The sequence below is a fragment of the Centroberyx affinis genome, unplaced genomic scaffold, assembly GCF_046629955.1.
Source record: "Centroberyx affinis isolate AG114_WGS23_722 - 3 ecotype Tasmania unplaced genomic scaffold, CSIRO-AGI_Caff_v1 ptg005961l_1, whole genome shotgun sequence".
In the NCBI taxonomy this organism is placed as follows: Eukaryota; Metazoa; Chordata; class Actinopteri; order Beryciformes; family Berycidae; genus Centroberyx; species Centroberyx affinis.
Genome location: NW_027283031.1, coordinates 28,361 through 51,047, shown reverse-complemented (window position 1 = coordinate 51,047; position 22,687 = coordinate 28,361). Strand labels below are relative to the sequence as shown.

The following is a 22,687-nucleotide window of genomic DNA, read 5'->3' as shown; positions in this document are numbered from 1 at the left end:
CCCTTCCTCAAACCCCAGCCTGTCTCTCTGCTGCAGTGCATTCTGGTCTCTCTCCTGCTCCTGTGGGTGGAGAAACTGGTCTCTCTCCTCTTCTACGATGGATCTCTCCCTGTATGATTGTTGAACGTCTCTCGGTGCAAAATGGCGGCTCTAGAAAGAAGCCCTCGCTCTTTGATTCTGAGGGACTGACACCAAAACCTGACGTTTACCGCTGAGGTTTTACATCCTGAAACATTTTCTCATATCAAACTCCACTGGAGCTGCTGGGAACATCTGGAGGTGACGTCACCTCGTCTACGATTGGCCGGTTATCCACCAAGAAGAAAAACACAACAAACTACTGGATGGAGCCAGGAAGTATCTCACCAATAGCTGCTTCAGGATGGATTTTCCTTAAAGTAATTTATTTCTGACTTCTTCTCTTCAGCAGCCTGTTCTGAGTCAAACTGCTCCTCAGAGTCACAGAATGAGACTGTTCACATTCAAGCAAACTTTATTGATGTGATATTTGGCAGTATGCAGGTTGATAACATGATGTGAGCTATAGCCTATATACAAGCTCTGCAGGCAGCAGACTGGTTATAAGGGTTCAAGCCTCCAAGCAGATACACTCAGCGTTCTATACAGCGGTTCTCTTAGACCATAAAGACTGTTCTTCTACATTAATACTCTGTTTCCACCAGCTGTCAGCTTGTCACACAGGAAAATAAAGGTTCCAACTGGAACCCAAAATGGTTCTTCGCAGTGATGATGGTACAGAAGAACTAGTTCTGGTTCCACAAAGAGCCTTTCATACCAAGGTTCTCTAAAGAACCATTTCTGCACTTCTTATTGTGTTGTGTTTTTATTTAATTGCCTTTGTATCGGCTTATTTGGCGATTGCCATACATACTATATTTATATTTTAAAGCTATATAAATATAGCCTACTGTATATAATTTGCCATATAGGCACTTGTACAATATATACTATGGAGGGGCATGGTTGTTACGCCATCACCCACAATCCAATAGGTCAAATAAGAATTTGAATATCCCAAAGAACCATCCACTAAATAAAGTGGTTCTTCAGGAGGTGATGGTTCTTTGTGGAACCACACAGAGAACCAGTTAAGAACTAGTATTTTTCTAGTGTGTGTGTGGCCATTTGGTGTCCTCCTGGTGAGTGTTTGGTTTTATTCATTTGGGGACACAAAATGGCGTCAAGTGAAAAATCTTTCAGCACCAGAAATCCAGAATCTAGTCTACAGCACCAATAATGAACATTAAAGCAACGTTAGTGAAATACAAACTTAAGAAAAAAACTTTAAAACGGGAACTGTTGCATGTCTCTTCCAGGAATTCCATCTAAACTTCCTTACAGCTTTAAATTAACATCAAAGATAAAACTTTAAATCAATCACAGCAGACACAATGTGAATGAATGAGACTTATTAGAAGTCATGTGAAAACCCCACATGTGAATTTAAAGCACATGTGTTTTTGGACATGTTAGTTTTTATTATGTGATTTTCTTGTTTTTTTCACATATTCTGACAGCGCATGTGACAATTTTTACAGATTTGTCAGATGTGAAAAATAAAATGCATTTTCCACATGAACATTTTTTCACATTTTCACCTGCAATTACATATGACATGTGTTTCACATGTGAAACCTGAAGTTCACATGGCAAGAGACAATTCGCAGGTGGAAATGTCATTTTAACTTGGGAAATGAGAGATTTCACACACAAAATTCATCATGCACATGTGCTTTGAATTCACATGTGGGTTTTCACATGTGACTTTTTGTAAGGGCCTGGTTGAGACGGCAGTAGCTCATTTGTCGTTAATTTATTCATGATGTGTGTTTGATCTCTCCTCTCTCCCTCATCCCTCCATCCGTCTGTAAATACCGTTAAAAGACACAAATTAGTTAAAACTATTTTTAAACTGTACAGAAATGAACCAGGCAGTCGGACAGCTGCTGTAGATGTGACACTTCAGTGTTTCAGCTGCACTTAGACACAAAGGAATTAATTCATGTATTTGGAGAGTTGGATCTGACCGTCCTGAGGCTGAAACCACCGAGAAACGGACTGAAATGAGAAGATGAGATGGGTGCAGAGGAGTTGGTGGTCGGATGTTTGTCTTTCCATCACAGCGACTCCACTGGAGCCTCCGTCTGGTCTTCGTCTTCAAGCTCATGTTGGAGAATTCTTCTCAGTAGCTGGAAAAGCAGAGAAGCAAACAATCAGTCATCAGTAGAAACAGAGTTTGGTCCAATCACCTCCAGGCTGGAAATCCACTCAGTTTTCTGACATACAGATCTTTCTTAAAGAGGGTTTTGGGAGGTGAAAATTCAAAATTCAGGATTCATAATGGTAACGTTGAATTTTCATAATAAATAATACCACTTTTACTTAATTTTAGATTCTGTCCAGTGAAGAACATAAATGATTTATGGAATTTATTAAAATTTTTCTCTCAAGTGCTGTAAACTGTGACAAAATTTGAATGCGCCCATCAATGATTTTAGAGTTGAATTTAAGTTTGAAGTTAGAGTTGAGTGAAGAGTGTGGAGAGAGATCAGTGGCAGCAGAGATTGTATTTGAATTGCATGAATTTGAATTTGTCGTGCTCACATTGAACCGCTGAATTCAAGAAATGAATCTGATGAATAAATTAATTCAAAAATTGAATTTGTAAGGCACACTTTGAAATTGAACACAATGACTTGAAACTGAATGTGATTATGGGGACATGACATGGACTCGAGTCAGACTCGAATCACAATCTGCTTGAGACTTGACTCGATGCATTAAGAGAAGACTTGAGACTTGACTTGACTTGGGTTCTGGTGACTTGGGACTTGACTCTGACTTGTACTTTGATGACTTGAAAAGGTTTCGAAAGTCTTGACTTGAGATCTTGTGTTTGTGTAAATGACTTAGATTGAAAGATTTGTTCTGACTTGACTTACTGTTCTACATTTAGACTTGAGACTTGACATTAATAACTTGGACTTGACTTGGACTTGACTTGGTAATGTACACTCAGACTTGGGACTTGACTTGAGACTTTTGCCTCAAGACTTGAGACTGACTTGGGACTCAAGCAAAGTTGACTTGGTCTCACCTCTGGCCTTACAAATTGAATTTTTGAATTAATTTATTCAGCGGGACAAATTTAAATTCATGCAATCATAACAGAATCTCTGCTGGCTGATCTCCACCCAGACAAACGTCTCATCCTGACTGTGGAACCTGAGTTCACCTCTTCAGAACTGCAGTAAAACCAAACTTTAAACAGTGCAGAAGAAGAAGGCGGTGAATTTCTTACGAGGTCATGGTGCAGCCGGACACGTGTGCGGCGGTGCCGGTGTACTGGACGTCACAGCGAACCACGTTGTTGTTGAAGTTGGACTCTGGAACCTGGTTTCCCGGGTTCACCGTCACCTGGAGGGAAAACAGAAGACAGTAAATGATGCGCCCGCTTCAGACGAGGTGCACGCTAACCTGAACGCGGCTTTGAGCTCAGCGGCTACAGTGAAGATTTCGGCTAAAAAAAAAAAAGGGTGTAAATGACGTCTTTTCAAGTCAACTTGGGATCTCGGGGCTTCCGGAGACTTGGATTACACCGGACGAGCTGTATGGAGCCATTTTATGTTTTTTTTTTCAGTTGTTTTTTTTACGTTTTAAGACAAGTCCCCAGCAACTTCGGTTGTTCAGGAGAATGCTGCAGTGCTGTTTTGCTGTGAAGCTCCAGGACTGTTTTGTGGACTAAGAAACTTCACCCGACTTTCCATCGGCATGGGTGTGAGGAGATAATGACTGAATTTTCATTTTTGGGTGAACTATTCCTTTAAATATACAGCAGAGGCTGTTCTGTCCTGAATTTGAGCTCTACTGCTCTATTCAAGGCGTTTCAACTCATTCTAATGTCGGACCTCGCTGCACATGGACTCAGAGAGATCAGCAGCAGCAGAGTGATGCAGACAGGACAGACCTTGAGGATGTATCTCCCAGGAGAGACGTCGGTGATGTCGATCCACTGGCAGTCGATGTCGGCGTTGTAGGTGTCATAGCAGCCTGGACTCAGACCCTGAGCACACAGCCGACACACTGTTACAGATACATTCTTATTTCTTATTGATATATGTTTATTTCTCACTGCGTATATTTCATTTTTTCTTTCATATCATAATCATACGTATCATATGTCCATATGTGCTTAAAACCCCACACAACATACATCCTGTACTTTTTTGCACTCTGCACTCTTTTGCAGCTCAGCACCTTACACACTGCTTACACACTGATAATTGTAAATTGTAAATTGTTTATAACTGGCCACCTTTCAACTTATTTGATCTATTCCTTGCTATTTTTATTTTATTTTATTTTTTTTTTATTTCTATCCTATGTTATTATGTACATATAGCTTTTATGATACTTGTCATTTTCCCCTGTATATAGCTTTATATTATTATATATTATTATTGATATCCTGTTAATACGTTCGCCATTTGCACAGTTGTCGGAGTTGTTGCAACCCCATTTTACTGCTGTTGTACATGTACAATCATGCATGTGACAAATAAATCTCTTGAATCTTGAATCTTGAAATCAATAAAGTAATCAAAGTCACTCTTATGTCTTGGAATATCTTGGTCTTAAACTTACAAAACTTGCGTGAGTGTGTTTGTGGCTTTGATTTTGGCTTTGTGAATCTCTTTTATCTGTTTCTTTGTATTTCTTTCTTCCTTCTTTCCTTGCTTTCTTCCTTCCCTTCATCCCTCCTTTCTCTCTATCCTCTACGGAGCCCCTAAAGTCCCGAAAGGTGATATGTTTTTTTATCTTGTGCGCATAAGATAATTAACTTGTTCCCACAAGATAATTAACTTGTGCGCACAAGATAAAAAAATATCACTTTTCGGGACTTTAGGGGCTCCGTAATCCTCCCTTCCTTTCCTGCTGCCTTCCTGCCTTCAGTCTTTGCTTTCTTCCTTCCTCACTTTCCTCCTTCCTTCCATCCTCTCTCCCTTTCCTCCTTCCTTCCACCTTGTTAATGTGTGTGTGGAATGTGTTTGTGTGTGTGTGTGTGTGTGTGTGTGTGTGGGACCTGTGTGTGTGAGGTGCAGGCGAAGCGGCGGTAGTATCCCGGGTCGCAGGACGTGTCCTCCAGGCAGAAGCTGGCCTTGTGCCCCTCGGCCACGCGGCTCTGGGTGCTGGAGTCCAGCAGCTCGTACAGACTGAACTGGTCCATGCTGTGGAAGTGACTGAGCACAGCAGCACAGGTCAGTGAGGCTTCAGGTCACACAGCCAGCAGCCATGTTCCTAACACATGCATCATGTGAGCATTAGGGCCACTGTAGGCGGCTGGGGGAACCTATCTTTTTAATCTGGCTTTTAATTTGGAGTAATGTTATAGCCTTAGTTTTTAAGTTCTAATCATTGGTTTTTACTTAAGTTTTATCCCGGGTGTTTATTTTATTGTATTTTTACTTTATTTTATTGACTCTTATTTATTGATTTTTTAACATTTTATTGTTTTATTGTTGTAATTTTCCTATGAGAAGCACTTTGGGCTGCATGCTTGTATGAAAGGTGCTATATAAATAAAGTTGAGTTGAGTTGAGTTGAGTTGAGTTGGGGGGGTAATATTCTGAGAAAAAACTCAGAGATTAAAGTCAGAAATTTGCGAGAAAAAAACTCAGAATTTCTGAGATTAAAGTCAGAAATTTGTGAGAAAAAAACTCAGAATTTCTGAGATTAAAGTCAGAAATTTACGAGAAAAAAAAATATATATTTTTTTTAAATATTTTTGGCAAGGAACTACATTGCTTCACTTTGCAAGGTAGGATCAGCCAGGTGGAAGACTTCAGTCTCCACAGCACAGACAGCCTGACCATGAAGAGGAGCAACAAACAAACAGGCAGTGAGTTTTTTCTCACAAATTTCTTTAATCTTTAATCTAAAGAATTCTGAGATTACTCCAAAACAGAATTGGAAAAGGAAGTTGTGCTTCAACAGTGGGATTCTCAGTGGAGTGCTAAACCCAAAATCCAGAGCATGTTCCAAAAACTATGAAAAGGTAGCACATCTCAAATTTCCAAGTCAAGGAGGACAAAATACTAACATTTCACTTATTTATTTGGCTCACATCACAATAGAAAAACGCTCACGTGTTTCGGCACAGACACATTAGACACACATTCACAGACACATTAGACACACTCTTCACAGACACACATTACTCCAAATCACTCTGAGTTGTAGCTTGAGAAGAGTCAGCTCAGTTAACCTGAACAAACTGTTAGCTAGCTAACTAGCCAGCAAACACACTGATGTTAATGTGAACATGCTAACATGCTAACGCTAGCTGCTGTACAGTATTCAGTGTGACCTACTGGTGGCAGCTGTGCCATTCCCAGGCGTAGCGAGGTTTGCTGGGCAGGAAGTCGGCCGTTCCCTGGTTCTTCACCCGCTGAGGGAACCGCAACAAAACCCTGGTGTCATAATCCTGAGCATAACGAGCAGAACTGAGGAGGAGGAGAGGAGGAGAGGAGAGGAGGGGAGAGGAGGAGAGGAGAGGAGAGGAGGAGAGGAGAGGAGAGGAGAGGAGAGGAGAGGAGAGGAGAGGGGAGAGGAGAGGATTAGTAGCTAATTAGTAGTTAATCATTTGCATGTCTATTAGCAGGGTCATCAGCAGCTAAATTTACGACTTTTTAATACTACTTGGAATTGAATTTAAAATTTAAAAACCAAAATCAAGAAACAAATCTGTAAAAGAAAAACTACCTATTTCTGATTGAACAGATATTAAAGTTACAAAACTATAAATGGGCAGAGTAAAAAGAAAGAACAGCAGGAATTTATTGTTATGGACATTATGGCCTTTTTGGCATTTATTTATATTTTCCCCAGAGTTCCTTCTTTGTCATTCATGTTTGCCAGATAGTTAACTTGCACTGTGAAACATGGTGGCACTTTGGCTCCGCCCATTAAAGCTGACCTGCCTCTGGGAAACGTCTGCATAGCTAAAGTGTGAGCGGAGCGGTCTCACCTGGCGAGGCAGTTCTCCTCAGCGGCACAGCGCAGGTTGTACATGGGGACTCTCTGGATGTAGGTGGCGATCTGGATGTAGTAGGGATCAGGAACCAGATCAGGCAGACCTGCGCTTCGGACAACACACGACACACTCAGACAACTGTAATAATAACATCAGAATCAGAATCAGAAACAGCTTTATTGGCCAAGTATGTACACATACAAGACTCCGGTTTTTCGTTGCTCTCAATGTACTTACACAGAATAGATATATAGCTAAAAACAGGACAACAAGATGAACAGAGGTAAACCTATATATATATATATATATATATATATGTATAAACAACCCTAGACAATAGTGCAATGGTGCAGAGTGCAAAGATGCTGGAATAAATATGGAGTTGGGTGTAACAGGTTACATTATATACATGAGTTACTACACATTATATACATTATACACACATTATATACACAATCAGATATTGTACAGATGATGATGATGGGGGAGGAGAAGCAGGAGGAAATGCATGAGACTTCATTTTTATGTAAGACTATTTTTTGGCATTTCTGCTTTATTGGGCAGTCACAGTATGGAGAGACAGGGAAGATGGAAGAGAGAGGAGGACATGTGACAAAGATCCTGGACCAGATTCAAACCCAGTATGTTGCCCTTACATGGTTCACACCTCAGACCACTGAGGCACCATGTGATACTTTATTGATTCATGTAGGAAGTTCCTGTTTTCTCTTGCCCTGCTACTGCTACTGCTAGTGCTGCTACTTTATTGATCAGGGAAACTGTCTTTTCTTTAGCTCCCTCCACAGGGAGGTCAGAGGTCAGAGGTCAGGGTCTGGAGCTGCTAGGGATTCAGTGTCTTGCTCAAAGACACTTCAACCCCAGTCCTCTGGGTTGAAAGGTTGTCTCCCTATTCACTACAACACCCTGCTGCCCAATGACATCACCACTGCTGATCCATCTGATTGGTTTAGTGTTTAGATATTGTCAGCTTGTTAGCTAGCTAACCATAGTATCTGGTCAGCTAACCATCACTGTCTTGTTGTTAACACATCTGATTAGCACACTAGCTAACGTAGCTAGTAGCAGCTAGCGTTAGCATGTTCACATTAACATCAGTGTGTTTGCTGGCTAGTTAGCTAGCTAGCTGACTCTTCTCAAGCTACAACTCTTCATGTTTTGGAGTAGAGACTAGGGCTAAAGACAAGACAGTTTACTGCGTCACAGTAACCTACATTTGGAAACAAATCCACCTTATCACACTATTCACTTTTACTGAGAACGTTACTGAATGGATCTACAGCCACACCACAACAAGCTGACTCAGCTGTTCTCTGCTTCTAGCTGCTTGATACACATTTACACTTTATTAACTAACACACAGTTCTCCATTAGACCTCCATGATGGAACCAGTTGTCACTGACAGGAGATTTGTGACACAACCATAAGGCCTCTATTAATTCTCCATGTAGCTGTCCATCAGTCTGACATCACAGGCTAAGGGGTGGGACCAAAACAAATGTGACTCCTCTTTCTTTTTGGCTAGACCGCAACAGCGGGGCCAGCCCTATAAACGCGAACGTCTGTCACTGACTGAGTGACTGACTGACTGAGTGATCAAGTTACACCATTGGTCGGCCGTGGCACGTGGCACATCATAAGATCACAGAGCCAGAAATGTAAGTTTTGTTTTCTCCGCCATCTTGTTTCTGCGCTGAGATCGGGAGCCCGTTTCTCCCACACAGTAAGCAGGCTGACCAATATCATGCATGTAAGCTGAAGCTAAAGTAGAATCTATACAATTATATCATATCGCCGTTTATTTCGATGCATATGCGTGAGCTCAGTCCACCTGAAGCCCCTCTGTTCTGTCGGCGGAGAGAGAGACACAAACAAGCATGGAGGTTTCATCACCCCGTGGGTTTACTGCCAACGCTTCCCAGAGTTTCCCGGCGCCACGGTGCCGGCCGGTGCCGGCCGGTGCCGATAGCTGGCCGCCGATTTGTTCCCGGTTAGGGTTTATCCGGGTTATGATCTGGCCGAGATTTCGGCGGGGTTCCCGACGCCGATGCGTCACCGAGTGTCTGGTGAACGGCGTTTTCGGCACCAATGGGTACCAGAGCGACCGGGGCTCGGATCGGGAGGATCAATGCGGGCCGTGGGCGCGGTGGAGAGGACAGCGGCGGAGAGAGGAGACGGGACACGCTGGAACGGAGATCAGTATGGATGTATGGATGTATGGACTATTATTCTGTATATTAGCAGTCTACAGCGGAGATGGTTACACCACTGGTCGGCCGTGGCACGTGGCACACTCATACACGGTCCAGCCATATACTAGGTTTTGACCTAGTCTTGTTCTGGTTATGGGAGACTTTAGCTTAGTGAACATTCACCAATACACACTGAACTGAAATTCAGTGGAATCCCCCTTTAAACTGGAATAAGTTCAAAGTTGTGAATGCTAACAACTAGAAAAGGGTCCAGGCATTAAAAACTGGAAATGCTTTATGCTGTAGGCTACAGTAATGCCTTCACAATGATCTCATTTGCTAGTGGAATAATTGAGATGGAAAATCAAAAATAGACAGTGAAATGGTCGTTTGCCTTTTAAAATAGTCAAGAATGAAATAGTAACATACAGAGTTGGAAATCCTGAGTTCCCATTCATAAAAATACACATACAGACACATACAGATGTGTTTCATTCAGAAACTCAAGCATTCCTCTTCCTTTAAATTAAAGAAATAGCTAAGAGAAATCATATTAATAAAAATCAAGGTATTTAAACACCAAGCCTTGATGCTTTTCCTTACAAACCCAGCAGGGATGTAGGCTGGAGGGTGAACCACCTGAACTCAGTTTACCACCTTTTGATTTGTGGAACAGAGTTCCACAAATTTTTCAGCTGACAGAAATATCTATAACATGAAATTGTAGATATAGGATCAGACTGATGTCAGTCACATGGTGATAGGGTATTCTAATGCTTTTCTGAATATATAATTGATTTTTGTTGGTAGTTTTTTTGGTAGCGTATAGTTTTTGCCTTATGGTGACCAACTGAAGGTCACAGTTTACCGTCTTTTTAATTTACATTACTGCAGAACACTAAGGGAAAACTGAAGAAAGTTTCACAAACATGATGAAATATCAAACGGCCATCAGAAACCGAACTCTAGATGCGCGGAGTGTTTTCCTACCGTGTTGGTGGTAGCTGGTGCCGTATCCGTGCCGCGGATTTGCCCTGGGCTGCGGTCTGTAGTACGAGTTGTAGTAGTTGTAATAAGGATAGTAGTTAGAAGACTTGTACGGGTCGTACGGATCATCTCCGACCATCATGTCCTCCCGTCGGACCGGGGCAGAGTCGCCGTTACTCTCTGCCGGCGGCCGGTGCGGGCGCTGCTGGCGCGCCGTGCGTAATTGCGCACCGCTGCTGCTGGCGGGGACCCGCGGAGAGCCCCGGGACGCGGCGGACACCGTGTCGTTACTGTTGCTGAGGACGACGACGGGGTTATCCCGCCGAGCCGACCCGGTCTGCCTCCTGTTGGACGGCTGGTACTGAGAGCCGCGGCTCAGGATGCTGAAAACCTGCCCGTTATGTTGCCATGTCAACCCCTGCCGCAGCGCGTCCGCGTCCTGAGCGCGACCCCGGGCCAGAAAACTACAGAGGAAACACAGCTGGGTCAGATATAGCAGCAGGGCGTCCGGGGACAGTTCCTTCATGATATCAATAAATTATATGTTGAAAATAATCTACAAAAAAAACCCCAAAAAAGAGTCTTCCTCCCGACCGCACAGCTGCTATCAGAAGAGCTTCTCACAACTGATGGAGCAGCAGCTGGATCATACTGCTGCTGCTGAGGAGAGAGAGAGAGAGAGAGAGAGAGAGAGAGAGAGAGAGAGAGAGAGAGAGAGAGAGAGTGTGAAGGAGGAGGAGGAGTTTGAGATTTAAACAGCTTCCAAGATAAGCAAACCACATTTCAGAGGAGCCAGTAGATCCGTGACCCCTGACCCTCATTAGGTGAGAGTTTGACCCCTGTTGTCCTGTATTCAGGTCCATCATCATGTGAGGAGGCAGAAATTTGTTCTTGAAACTGAAATTTGTAGCCCTATAAGCCTCTGTCCCTGTCCCGTCTGTCTCTCTAGATGTCATGGCTACTGAGGTGAGAAAACGGATGATTTTTTTAGTTTCTCTGAGATTTTTGTTTTATATTTTTCCCACACAACCTGACACAGTCACAGCCTACAAAGCATCAACTGCCTTTTTTGTAAACTTGCAACAGTGGCAAATACACCATGCAGCTCCACCAATTACTTTAAAGCTGTATAGGCAGCTTCACATGTTGATGGCAGCAAGAGGTAAATGTTTTAAAAATTTGAATGTCAATACACAGAAATCCTGTAAGGTGATGCCACAGCCCCGACAGTCTGATCACTTTATACCACAGTAGCAGTCTGATCTTCAGACTGAACGTCCATCTGGTTCCACTCCATTATTCAGCTGAGATTTCCTCCTCGTTAGCCGTCTTCTGGGGGGGTTGATTTTCACCGAACCAATCACTAGTGACCGACGTATCTGAACCAATCACTAGTGACTGACGTATCTGAACCAATCAGTGACTGACGTATCTGAACCAATCACTAGTGACTGACATATCCGCTCTGACGTTACTTCAGTCACATGATACTGCAGCCAGTCAGCCTCTACATCCATGGTTAGCTAGACATTTACCAACTGACCAAGAATGTCACTCCATTTTGAAAAAAACCCATTGTTTTTACAAAGATAATTTGTTGGTTAAGGGGCTGATTTCAAGGGCAATGAAAAACCGCTGCACGAACGGTTCAAACTTTAGTCCCGCCCACAAAGGTGCTAATTGGCTCGATTGTTTCTCTGAGCAGGAACGAGCTGTTGGGTTAGGTTAGGGTTACCGGACTCTCTGAATCGCTCAACAAAATCTGAAAAGCGGGCGGGACGAGATTCAGGAAGTCTGGAAGCAGGACACCAAAAGGAAAAGGGAGGCGAAACATTTCTCGGTCCAGCTTCCTCTGCTGGTTAGGAGACAAGTTTGGATTTTGCTCTTAAATGTCCGTTCATCAATTCCTGTGGGCAGAGAAGTTTCCACATTTTTAGTTTGAAATTATTACATAAAAGACTTTTTGCTTATATTGCTCCTTTAATATCTGATGAGCCAAAGTAGTTTTTAGAGGAGGAGACGCTGGCTGGACCTGCAGCAGTGTTGTTGTTGTGTGTCAGTTCACATTGTTTTCTCTCCTGTCTCCTCTCTCAGGACGAGGTGTAATTAGGGCGTTGCTCTGGTTTCACAGCGGTCCTGTCCCGGTCTCATTATCTCTGCGGTGAGAGCTGCTCTCTAATTTTAAACCGGGATCAGGAGACACAATGTACAGATGAACTGTGAGTCACGTTATGGTTCGGGACCCGAAATGGATCACCGGGCTACATCTGGTGGGTCCCCACCGGATAAAAGTAGGTTTCAGTGAGCTTGGTCACCAGAGTGAGACTGAATGAAGAGTTAAAGAACCTTTGTTGTATTATCTCCAATTTTGTAATTATTTGTTGCATGATATTTGCCAGAATATTTTGTTGCCCAGTGTGACATTTGTTTCCTTGGATTTTCTGTTGCTGCAGTTTGAGTTTCTCTTCTCTCTGTCTTCTTCTTCTGTTGATTCCAGGAACCAAACCAGGAAATGTAAAACGCATCACTTCCTGTGCGGCAGAGGATTTTTCCCAGGAAAGAGCTAGCAGACACCGGCAGTTTAGAACAGAGGAGAAGCTTTATGAACTGGAGATAGGTCAAAGATAGAGAGGACCAAAATGGATTTATATGAAAACATTGCAGATTAGTTATATAATAAAAAGAAAACCACCTGGTCTTGTGTAGAAACGTGACAGACATGACAGGCATTGGTTTCTCTTTATTTACAAAGCCCTTAATGGCAACTTGCCATCATATATTACTTCTTTATTAAATTGGTCCTATAGTCACTATTCAACTCGTTCAAGTGATTGGCTAATGCTCGAAGCAACACTGAATTTGGGAAAACTGCCTTTAGTTTCTGTGCTGCACTCACCTGGAACACTTTGCAACACATATTGAAACTGGACACAACTGTACATCTGGGTCAATTTAAAACCATAATTGCAAACTGCACCGCTCATGAATGTAACTGTTTTTAACTGTGTTTGGTTGTGTTCTGCTGTTGTTTATTTGTTTTCTCATTGGTTGTTTTTTATGTGTAGTTACTCTGTACTCTCGGCATCATTGTAAATGAGGGTTTACCCTCAATGATCTCCGAGATCTAAATAAAGGTTGAATGAAAAGAAACGTCAAAATACATCTCTGTATTTAATGATGATTCCCCAGCAGGGATCAGCAGCCATGTTGAGCCGAGAGTCTGCAGCTTCTGTCACTGAAATCAGCTGCTGGTGTGTCGGTCCTCCAGGCTCTGTGGGAGTTAAAGTCTAAAAAGCTCTGAACCAGAGGAGCTAGTTGTACCTGGAACCTGGTTCATACGGACAATCCGCTCACTCCGCCTCGTCTTTTGTTTTGTTTTATGGGAGAACCTGAATCCCCCACCCCCGCCCCCCGCCCCCTCCTGCTGGGCGCTCAGGATGCTTTAAAAGGCTGAAATTGAAGCACTTACCGACCAAGAAGTTTCCTCCTCTCAGAACACTGTAAAAACATGCTACCTGCCACCCACATGGTGCGTGCTGCACACACACACACACACACACACACACACACACACACACATACACACACACAGACATACTAAGCTTCTCTAGAAGGCCCCGCAACTTTCCCTTTAAACTGATCCACTACGTTACTTCAAACAGGTTATATTCCCATAACTTTTTTCTTTGGATGATAAAGCAGAATATAGCAGAAGTAAACCGTCTCTTATGTACCAACTGGTATGCCATGGTACACTGCACAGGTTCAACCACACCTGGAGAAAGTGTTATTTAGAAATAATCCTTGTTCTTTTTGTTTTATTGTACTTAGAGTACCAGCAGGGTTATGTTTAAAATTAAAATAGTGATATCTAAGTTCTCAATCACAGAGGATTGTACTCAACTGACTTTCAAAAGCAAAAAGTATTCGCTGATACTCTTTGACCCAGTTTTGGTGGCATACTGCCTGAAGCAGGAATAGGAACTAGCAGATATGATATGATGTTAGACTTTATTGTCCCGAAGGAAATTTGTGACTGCTACTTCCACAATTGCACTTGCCCATATAAATACATATCAATTTGGATGACAGAGTACCCTACAGTACCATGACTACATATTTCAGCACGGTTGTCCCGGTGGAGATGGACGGCCTGTTGCTCTGTGCTTTGAGCGACACCAAAGGAACTCACTAATTGCCTGGGTCCAGACCTTTGACTCCGCCCACTCCACCAGTTGACTGATTCTGGTCTGGCATCGTGACATGAAACAGCGGTTTCTCGGTTGAAAAATGATCTAACGATTAGCCAATCAGACGTTATAACGCCGTTGTCAAGCTGTTGTCAAGCTGTGTGCCGGAACCAAGGAGGAGGAATAACAACAATGGAGACGCTATAGACAAGATAGACGCTGCTATCCAGGCTGTTCTGAATCCATTAAAAGTCGTCGCACTTTGTTTTTACTTGGCTCCATGTTGTCAAAGATGCTCTATACTTTCTGAACCGTCTCTGGTGTTGTCATGGCTACGCATCAGCGTCGACTTAAAATGACGTTACATTCAGGCGGATACGTCGGTCTCTAGTGATTGGTTAGGGAAAATCGAATCCCCCTCCCCCACGGAAATCCGTTAGAGTGGAGGCAATGTCAGACTGAAGATGGAAATGGAGTGGAACGAGTTGACGGTTCTGTCTGATATCAGGCAAACTCAATAAGTCACCAGGAGGCCGATCATTTCCTCTATCAGTTCTCTACAACTTTTATTTGAAAGACGACAGGAAGAAACGTCTCGGACACAGCCGATCCAGCGTTGGGTCGATGCGAAGCTCTGAAGTCATTCGAGTTTTTTATGTTCATGGTTTATTAATGCTGCCTCATTAGCGTTTCCCAGCTATCTGTGTTAAACCTGCAATAAGCCATTTCAGACCCTGTAACCAATCCTGAAAGTAAAGCTACATAGCTGCAGTCGGAGCCTCTGGCCCCGCCCACAATCTGTCAGAATAGAGCGTCACATCGACCAAGTCGCTCGCAGTATATTCCTGACTAAGCACTTAATTCCTTGCTCTACCCATATAGTTACACAGGGACACGTCTTCACTGCCTTCACATACTGTCTGTGAATCCTGACCTGTGCTTGCTGTTGTGTGTTTGTGGTTCCTGTGGACAGGCTGAACGGTTCTGTCCTGGTTGTATAGTTTGTTTCCATGTTGCTGCGGTGATCCTGCTCCCGTCCCGTAAAGGAACAGCTGGACCATCTGCGAACTATTAGCTGCTCCATAAGGTTTCTTAATCCACGATGATGACTGTAATTGCTGCTGCTGTCACCACTAGTGTTGGGGGTCTGGGAGGGAAATACATTTTTTTGTCCTCGGGCTACAGTGGATGGTAAGTGAAAATTTGTCAGTTATGTTCACTATATTAGCAGCCAGCTATGTTTTTAGAATACAGCAGGACTCCAAATTATGTTTTTTTTTTTACAGTTTGAATGAGGTGAAGATAATTCACCACCATGAAAGGATTATGTGCCAACAGCAGGAACTGGACCGGACAGTTTCATGTTTCACCCGTCACATGAAAAGGTTCGCTAACACTAACGCTTCAGTTCAGCAGCTAAAGCAGCAGGTTAGTTCAAGTTAGCTTCAGGTTTTATCTAAATCCTCCTGTCTTGCCTCTTTCCTTAGATTTAATTTATCTTATTTCTTACCCTAACATTTCTCCGTTATCCATGAATCTGTTCTAGGGTCAAACTCAGTCTCAAGATTTTGGGAAATGAGCACAAACTCTGAGAAGTAGAACACACGTGTGAGCATAAACTATGTCAACATTTATGGTTCTTTACCACAAATAGGAATGTGACAAACACGTGGAAATGGCGTCCAATTCACATGGAAGGATTCTGGTCTAACAGCAGGAACTGGACTGGACATTTCCCACCTGTTGGTCACATGACATGGTTAGCTAACATTTCAGTTTAGCAGCTATAACAGTTTGGTTCAGGTTAGCTTCAGGTTTTGCTGATGGATCAATAAATGAAAACTTGTTGTCATGAGTTGGGAGTTGAACCCGGGTCGCCGACTTTGACTGTGTTTCTATTTCGGACAAGTCTGACTTTGGACCTTGCGCTCCTTATGTTTGGCTGCTTTTAATTTTTATTGATCAAAGAAGTGAAGCATCAACTTCTTCTGCTGCACTCTGTTGCAGAACATTAAGAGTTAAAGAGTATAACAGGGTTCCTACACATTTTCAATTAAAAAATTCCATACTTTTTCCAGACCTTGATTTGTTTTGAAGATTTTGTCTGGTGTTCAATATGATTTACGCAGATAGACATCTTGCCCCTGCTAACTAGGTCATATCACTGTATAGATGAAGATTGTTCTTCACAGCCACAAATATCAGAATATGTGAGATGATTGGCAGGGTTCCTACACGGTTTCCATTTTAAAATTCCATATTTTTCCCAGACCCTATGTTCTTGACCAGCTTGATTTTGGTCTGTATTTGATATAATGCATGCTGACAGCGGCTGGGTAATAAGAGCGTCCCTCTATCTGAACATTATTCTTCACATCAACAAAAACTGTGGACTCAAAGTGGCTCTACAACAACATAAAAGCTAGAATGATGTGTGTATCGGACCTGAACCGCAACATTTTCCATACTTTTCCAGACATTTTTTTCAAATTCCCAAACTATTCAAGACCTGGAAATGATCAAATTCATTTTTAATACTTTTCCAGACTTTCCAGACCTGCGTAGGAACCCCTGGTATAAATACCCATAATGTAAAGCGTGTGGGTTGTATTCAGTCCTGGAGCACAGCGGGTTAAAAACCAGATTGTGTGTTTCAGTGGAAATGCGGCGGTTGAGGCTAACGCTGTCCAGATTGGTTTCCCTTCAGTAGCAGTGGGTAGCGGCGTAGCTAGCTAGCGCGGCGGCAACACGTGTACACACTTTACCGATGCCTGCGCTTAGGAAAAAGTGATCAAGCTGAACAAGAGCTCCTTTTTTTTATAACATCTGCGTAAAGATCAAACGCAGGCCGACTTTATCGCAGCGCTCGGCACTTCCCTTCCAGATATACAAGGTAGCGCTGGCTGTTTCCAATGAGAAGCAGGTGTCGGCTGATCTGAAGGTTTAAACGGCTTCATAATGAGGACTGCTCGCCGGGGGGGAAGGGGGGGGGGGGGGGGCCTGCACTCACAACACATGAGCCATGCGAGGAGTCATGGAAACACCAGACACAATAGTGCTGCCACCACCACAACCACCGCCACCGCCACCGCCGCCACCAGCACCAACAGCAGCTTCATCAAAATCATCATGTCCTTCCCTGTGTGTGTGTATGGGAGAGAGAGAGAGAGGGAGTTATAATAATAATAGTACAATTACACATAATATATATACTATATGTTTTGAGTGAGAGAATGTGTGTGTGTGTGTGTGTGTGTGTGTGTGTGTTAAACACCAGATAGGAACTTGCTAGTCCTGCGCTCCAGCTCCAGCCTGTAAAAAGGTGTTAAGAGTGGATGCAGTGATGATGTTGGTGAATCACACCTTCACTGCTGCTAATTAGACACCTGAGGCATGTGCCTGCTTACACCTATAGCCATGTGCTTTACATATTTAGGCCTGGTTAGGTGTAATAATGCAGTCCATGGCATTCGTGATGTTAGACGGTCAGCAGTTAGCCAACTAGCTTACCAAGCTATAGGCTAGTATGGCTAGTTTGAACTTGGAAGATCAGCTAGGCTAACTAGCTAACCTAGACAACTTTACTAGATTCTGTTGTTTCAGTTAGCAGCAGAGCACTAGGCTTCACTAGGCACTTAGCTTCCTCTTCTCTTACCTCTTGTCTTCTTCTCTGAGCTTCAGTCTAACTTGGTTCACACTGTCTGGATGAGCGGGAGCTGTAAACTGTGAACCGTAACTTTTGTGGCGCTGCAGGAAAATTCAGCTTTCCACATCCTCCAACAAGAAAACCAAACCCCACTTGTTTTTGTTCAACCACCAAATTAAAATGTTTGTAAACAAACAGATATAGCTCCGGGTAGCCTGGTGTCCAGCCCCAATCGCACTTTTCAGCACTCTTCGAATTTGCATGGCGATTCATAAGGTCGACGATTATGGTTATGAATTCGTTTGAGTTTAATAATTATAATGAATTATAATTAATAATGAATAATGAATTCCTAATTTAATAATAAATAAAACAGAATTCATAATCCTTATGAATTGCCATGCAAATTCGAAGAGTGCTGAAAACTGCGATTCATAGGTGCTGGACACCATGCAGGCTGACTTCTGGGTGGATAAAGTCGTACATTTTAAGGAGCGGTAAATAAGAGTCAACTAAACAAAACATTAGCGATTATGCCGAAGTTGGGTTGGGTTTGGGGCTGTAATGCCAAACATAGCTTGGTACATAATGGATTAGGCTTAGGCCTTTTCCCTTTTAAACCAACCACAGAATCGGTGGATACAGAGAATAGTTTACAGGCCGTCTGCATCTAGAAGGACAGGCTGGCAGCCACTCATGACCGGGTTTGCGGCAGGCATTTTCTTACAGGTCAGTAATAAAAATGATCAAAGTGGCTGTTGGGCAGCATAAGGTACAAGCTTGCTGGAGTGACAGTAATGGTCCATTAAAAACCGTTTTTCACTTCATGTAGCCAATGTTTCCTGACCAAAATGTGCCAACATAAGCTTTCTGAAATCCTTGAACCCTTTTCTGTTACACGAGTGAAACATATTGTCAAAGTGCCACAAATATTTTATCCGTATGGTTTTTAATGGACCGCGGTTCTAGCACAGCACAAGTAGCACAACACACGCAGTGGTTTGGGATCTGGCTTTGCTGTCATACCCTGCTTTACAGTCCAGATGCTTTACAATCGAGTCTGAAAGTAAATAACAGTCCAGAGTTTCTACTATAAAGCAAAACACTAAAGAATGACTGGTTTGAGGTTGCTTTGTTAGATCAGCACTTGAATTAGAAATTCTGCTCACTGAATCACAACAGTGTCACTGGCTGTCACTGTTTGGCTATATAACATAAAATAAAATAAAAACAGAAAGTTATGGTTAATTTCTATAAGACAGTGGCCAAAACAGAACTTTTAAGCATTTCTTAACATTTTGGTAAAATATAGCAGTTTGTGGACACATGCTTTAGGCTATATATTTAGGTTATATTATTAAGTTATACACTAACAAATAACAACAGCAACGACATCAGGAACGTCTCGTTTTCAGTGACAGTCAGAACTACACAATGTCTGTGCCTTGTAATGCCCAGGTTCCCTAACCCCTAACCCTAACCCCTAACCCAGGGAACCTAGCCCAGGTAGGCGGAGTCAGCACTTGATATTAAAACGGTCCACTTCAACCTGGCGACTGAGACCGGCGATGACCTAACCAGCACTCTCCTATTGGCTGAGACACACACACACACACACACACACACACACACACACACACACACACACAGACATCTAGGTCCCATAGGCTTTCCTAATTATTGCCTGATCACAAGTCACGACTCTGGCTGAGAAAACAAACAAACTCAGGCAGTTTGAACAGCTGATGCTTCTCCAGGAGCTGCAACAACCCTATGACGTTCAAGTGCTGACGGAAATATTGTAATTACAGGTAGAGCGTGCTTGACCGACCCAATAGAGTGGTAAATATTTCGTTTTTGTTCTGTGCTGTTGACCTCCAGTTACTTGAATTTTTTCATAAAGAATCGGATTAATAAGAATCGAAAATGTCACCAGAATCGGTAAAATCACAACAATCGAGCCTGTGGGGTGAGACACTTATAGGAAGATGTTAGAAGTACCAATAGTCTTCTGCTTTCCATTTCAAATCACTCAACACCAACTACGCCAAGTCAGTCAAGCAGCACATTTAGTGGTCAGTTGGTCAGTCAGTCAAACCAGCCAACCTGTCAGTCAGTGAGTTGGTTAACCAGTCAGCTGTTCACCTACAACTGTGTCTCTATGAAACCTGAACGGCTGCCACATTCCCCTGTAAAGCCGGTATAAGAGGACCTAATAGAAGCCAGGCCGTGTTATAAAACACACCAGGATCTGATTCCATGTCAGGCTGAGCTTCGACCCCTGACTCTGAGGTCAAACAGCTAGAGGACAGATCCACAAACATGTTTCATAAAACATCAGAGAGAGAGAGAGAGAGAGAGAGAGAGAGAGAGAGAGAGAGAGAGAGGTGGGAGGATTATGGATTAAAGGGGGGGGGGGGGTATCCTAGGATGCGGCAATTCTTGGTATTTAAGGTGATTTTGGTACGTGGAGGTGTGAAGTATTCACAGTAAAAACTAGAAATAACTGGTTGTATGCCAATAAACTTTGTTTTATCATTGCAAGGACAGTCTTTATTTATTGAACATATATAATTAATGTGATTATTAGGTCAACTTAAAGGATTTTGGTGTCTGCAAAAGTAAGTGACAGCACTTCCACCGTTTTTGTAGAATGACCCAAGATCGTTTTCTCAGCTACAGTGGTAAGCAAAACATTATGATGTCACAGTGAAGTTGACCTTTGAACTTTTGGATATAAAATGTCATCACTTCATCATTTTATCCTATTAGACATTTGTGTGAAAGGTTGTCATAATAAGCGTATGAATTCTTGGCCAAAAACGTCTTTTGTGAGGTCACAGTGACCTTGACCTTTGACCTTTGGTCACCAAATTCTAATCAGTTCATCCTTGAGTCCAAGTGGACGTTTGTGCCAAATTTGAAGAAATTCCCTCAAGGCGTTCCTGAGATATCGCGTTATCACCAGCTATAAAACACGCCTCCTTGTACAAGCCAGTCAGATTTTGCTCCAGTGTCTATGTAGACGCTGGACTGTCTGAAATCGACCAGTCAGCCCTAAGAGGAGGGCGGGCCTTCCAGAATGGCCAGCCAATCAGAGCAGTAACTCATTAGCATAAGAAGCTGCTTATGTAGAACGACCTATTTTCTTGTAGGTGGGAAACAAGCACTGGGAAGTGAACAGCTAAAGCTATAACTAAACGATTTTTAATGAACTGATGTATTCTATATAGACACCAGGTAATTATATAAAATTTCTGAAAAAGTGATCGGTGAACTGCGCGAACATTGGACAGGCGACCTGTCAATCACTCGGAAAACAACCCTGTTTTATAACCGTTATATCCTGTTAATGACGCAATTATTTTGAAAGACCATAATCTCTTGTCAAAAAAAATGTATTGACTTTATATTTTGAGTGAGAAGTTGGGCTGTGGTCCCATTGACGTGAATGGAGTTGGGCAGGATTTAGAGTCTTTTTGGAGCCGGCCCTAGTGGACGTTAGAGGAACTGCAGCTTTCAGCCGCTTCAAAATTCACCCGTGGTTTTGGCCGCTTGGTCTGAACCATAGCCTGTACAACAGATGGAGTAGTGATTGTGACGTCACCCATTGTCTTCTGAAGGGTTTTGAAGCCTGGAGATTGTGTTTATGGTTTATGGTTATGTTGATATTTTTTGGAGCCAAAGCGAGGCAGAGAGTGGAGCCATGGGTCGTCCGCAGAGCCACAGCTCCGCCTACTATTGGCCCGGAATCAACGACCTGTCAATCACTGGACAGGCGACCTGTCAATCACTAGGAAAACAACCCTGTGTTTTATCTGTTATATCCCGTTAATGAAACAATTATTTTGAAAATCTCCATAAGGACACACAGTAGAATAAGTGAAATTAGCTGCTGAGGCCAAAACCTCTTGTGGAAAAAATATCAGATTGTATCAGAAGTTGGGTTGTGGTCCATTGACTTCATGGAGTTGGGCGGTTTGGAGTCTTTTTGGAATCTCTAGCGGATGTTAGAGGAACTGCTGCTGCAGCACTTCAGGATTGGCTTCAAAATTCAAAATGGCCGCTTGGTCGAAACTCTATTGAAGTTTGTACGAAAAGCAGACTCAGCAAGTTCGCCCCTGTAGCTCCATCTCAGCCTTCTCCCAAACTATTGAACTCCTGAAGCATCTTTTTACAGCTCCAAAAAAAAAAAGCATAATATTTCATCACAGCTCATGCAGCATAATCCAAATGTTTTGTAGCCAAACAATTGCACTGTGTCCAAAAGTCCAACATGTACCTCATCATCTCCTCGATTTTCCTCAACTGTTCTAGATCACCACAGTTCAATCGTTTGGCTGCAAAACACTTGGATTATGTGCATGAGCAGAAATGTGATGGATATTTTAGAGGTTTCTGGAGCTGTAAAAAGATGGTTCAATTAACTTCATTAATTTGGCAGAGGGCTGAGTTTCCACTGATGTGGGGCTGAGGAAAGTAAGCGCTGACTGCTGTGGTGTTTCTGCTCTGCTCCTCCCACAGATCACCTGTCAATCAAACAGTGTGGGCGGAGCCTGTTTTTTTTTTTTTATTGCTGCAGTTTGAGTTTCTCTTTTC

At 42.8% G+C, this 22,687-nt stretch overlaps 1 protein-coding gene across 2 annotated transcripts; it reads right to left on the bottom strand.

Annotated features, from left to right (window-relative positions):
• Positions 1–507: 507 nt before the first annotated feature.
• Positions 508–10,834, bottom strand: LOC139668025 (protein-lysine 6-oxidase). Of its 2 annotated transcripts, none has more exons than XM_071547501.1 (7): positions 10,256–10,834; positions 7,049–7,157; positions 6,393–6,524; positions 5,105–5,261; positions 3,989–4,084; positions 3,323–3,438; positions 508–2,210 (listed from the first exon to the last, which is right to left on the bottom strand). In XM_071547501.1, the coding sequence occupies exons 1-7, from the start codon at positions 10,776–10,778 to the stop codon at positions 2,204–2,206; spliced, it is 1,140 nt and encodes a 379-aa protein (XP_071403602.1). In that variant the 5' UTR covers positions 10,779–10,834; the 3' UTR covers positions 508–2,203. The 2 variants fall into 2 exon arrangements, with proteins under 2 accessions (XP_071403602.1, XP_071403603.1); XM_071547502.1 differs by lacking the exon at positions 508–2,210 and adding an exon at positions 9,920–9,922 and having other exon boundaries at positions 3,319–3,438.
• Positions 10,835–22,687: the final 11,853 nt, after the last annotated feature.

Bases quoted from the DNA above. Each gene is read 5' to 3' on its own strand.
- LOC139668025 (XM_071547501.1), bottom strand. From the start codon at position 10,778: ATGAAGGAACTGTCCCCGGACGCCCTGCTGCTATATCTGACCCAGCTG. The intron at 7,158-10,255 runs GTAGGAAAACAC...TCCGAAGCGCAG, and splicing joins CACCAGCTACCACCAACACG to GTCTGCCTGATCTGGTTCCT. The intron at 5,262-6,392 runs GTAGGTCACACT...TGCTGTGCTCAG, and splicing joins GAATGGCACAGCTGCCACCA to TCACTTCCACAGCATGGACC.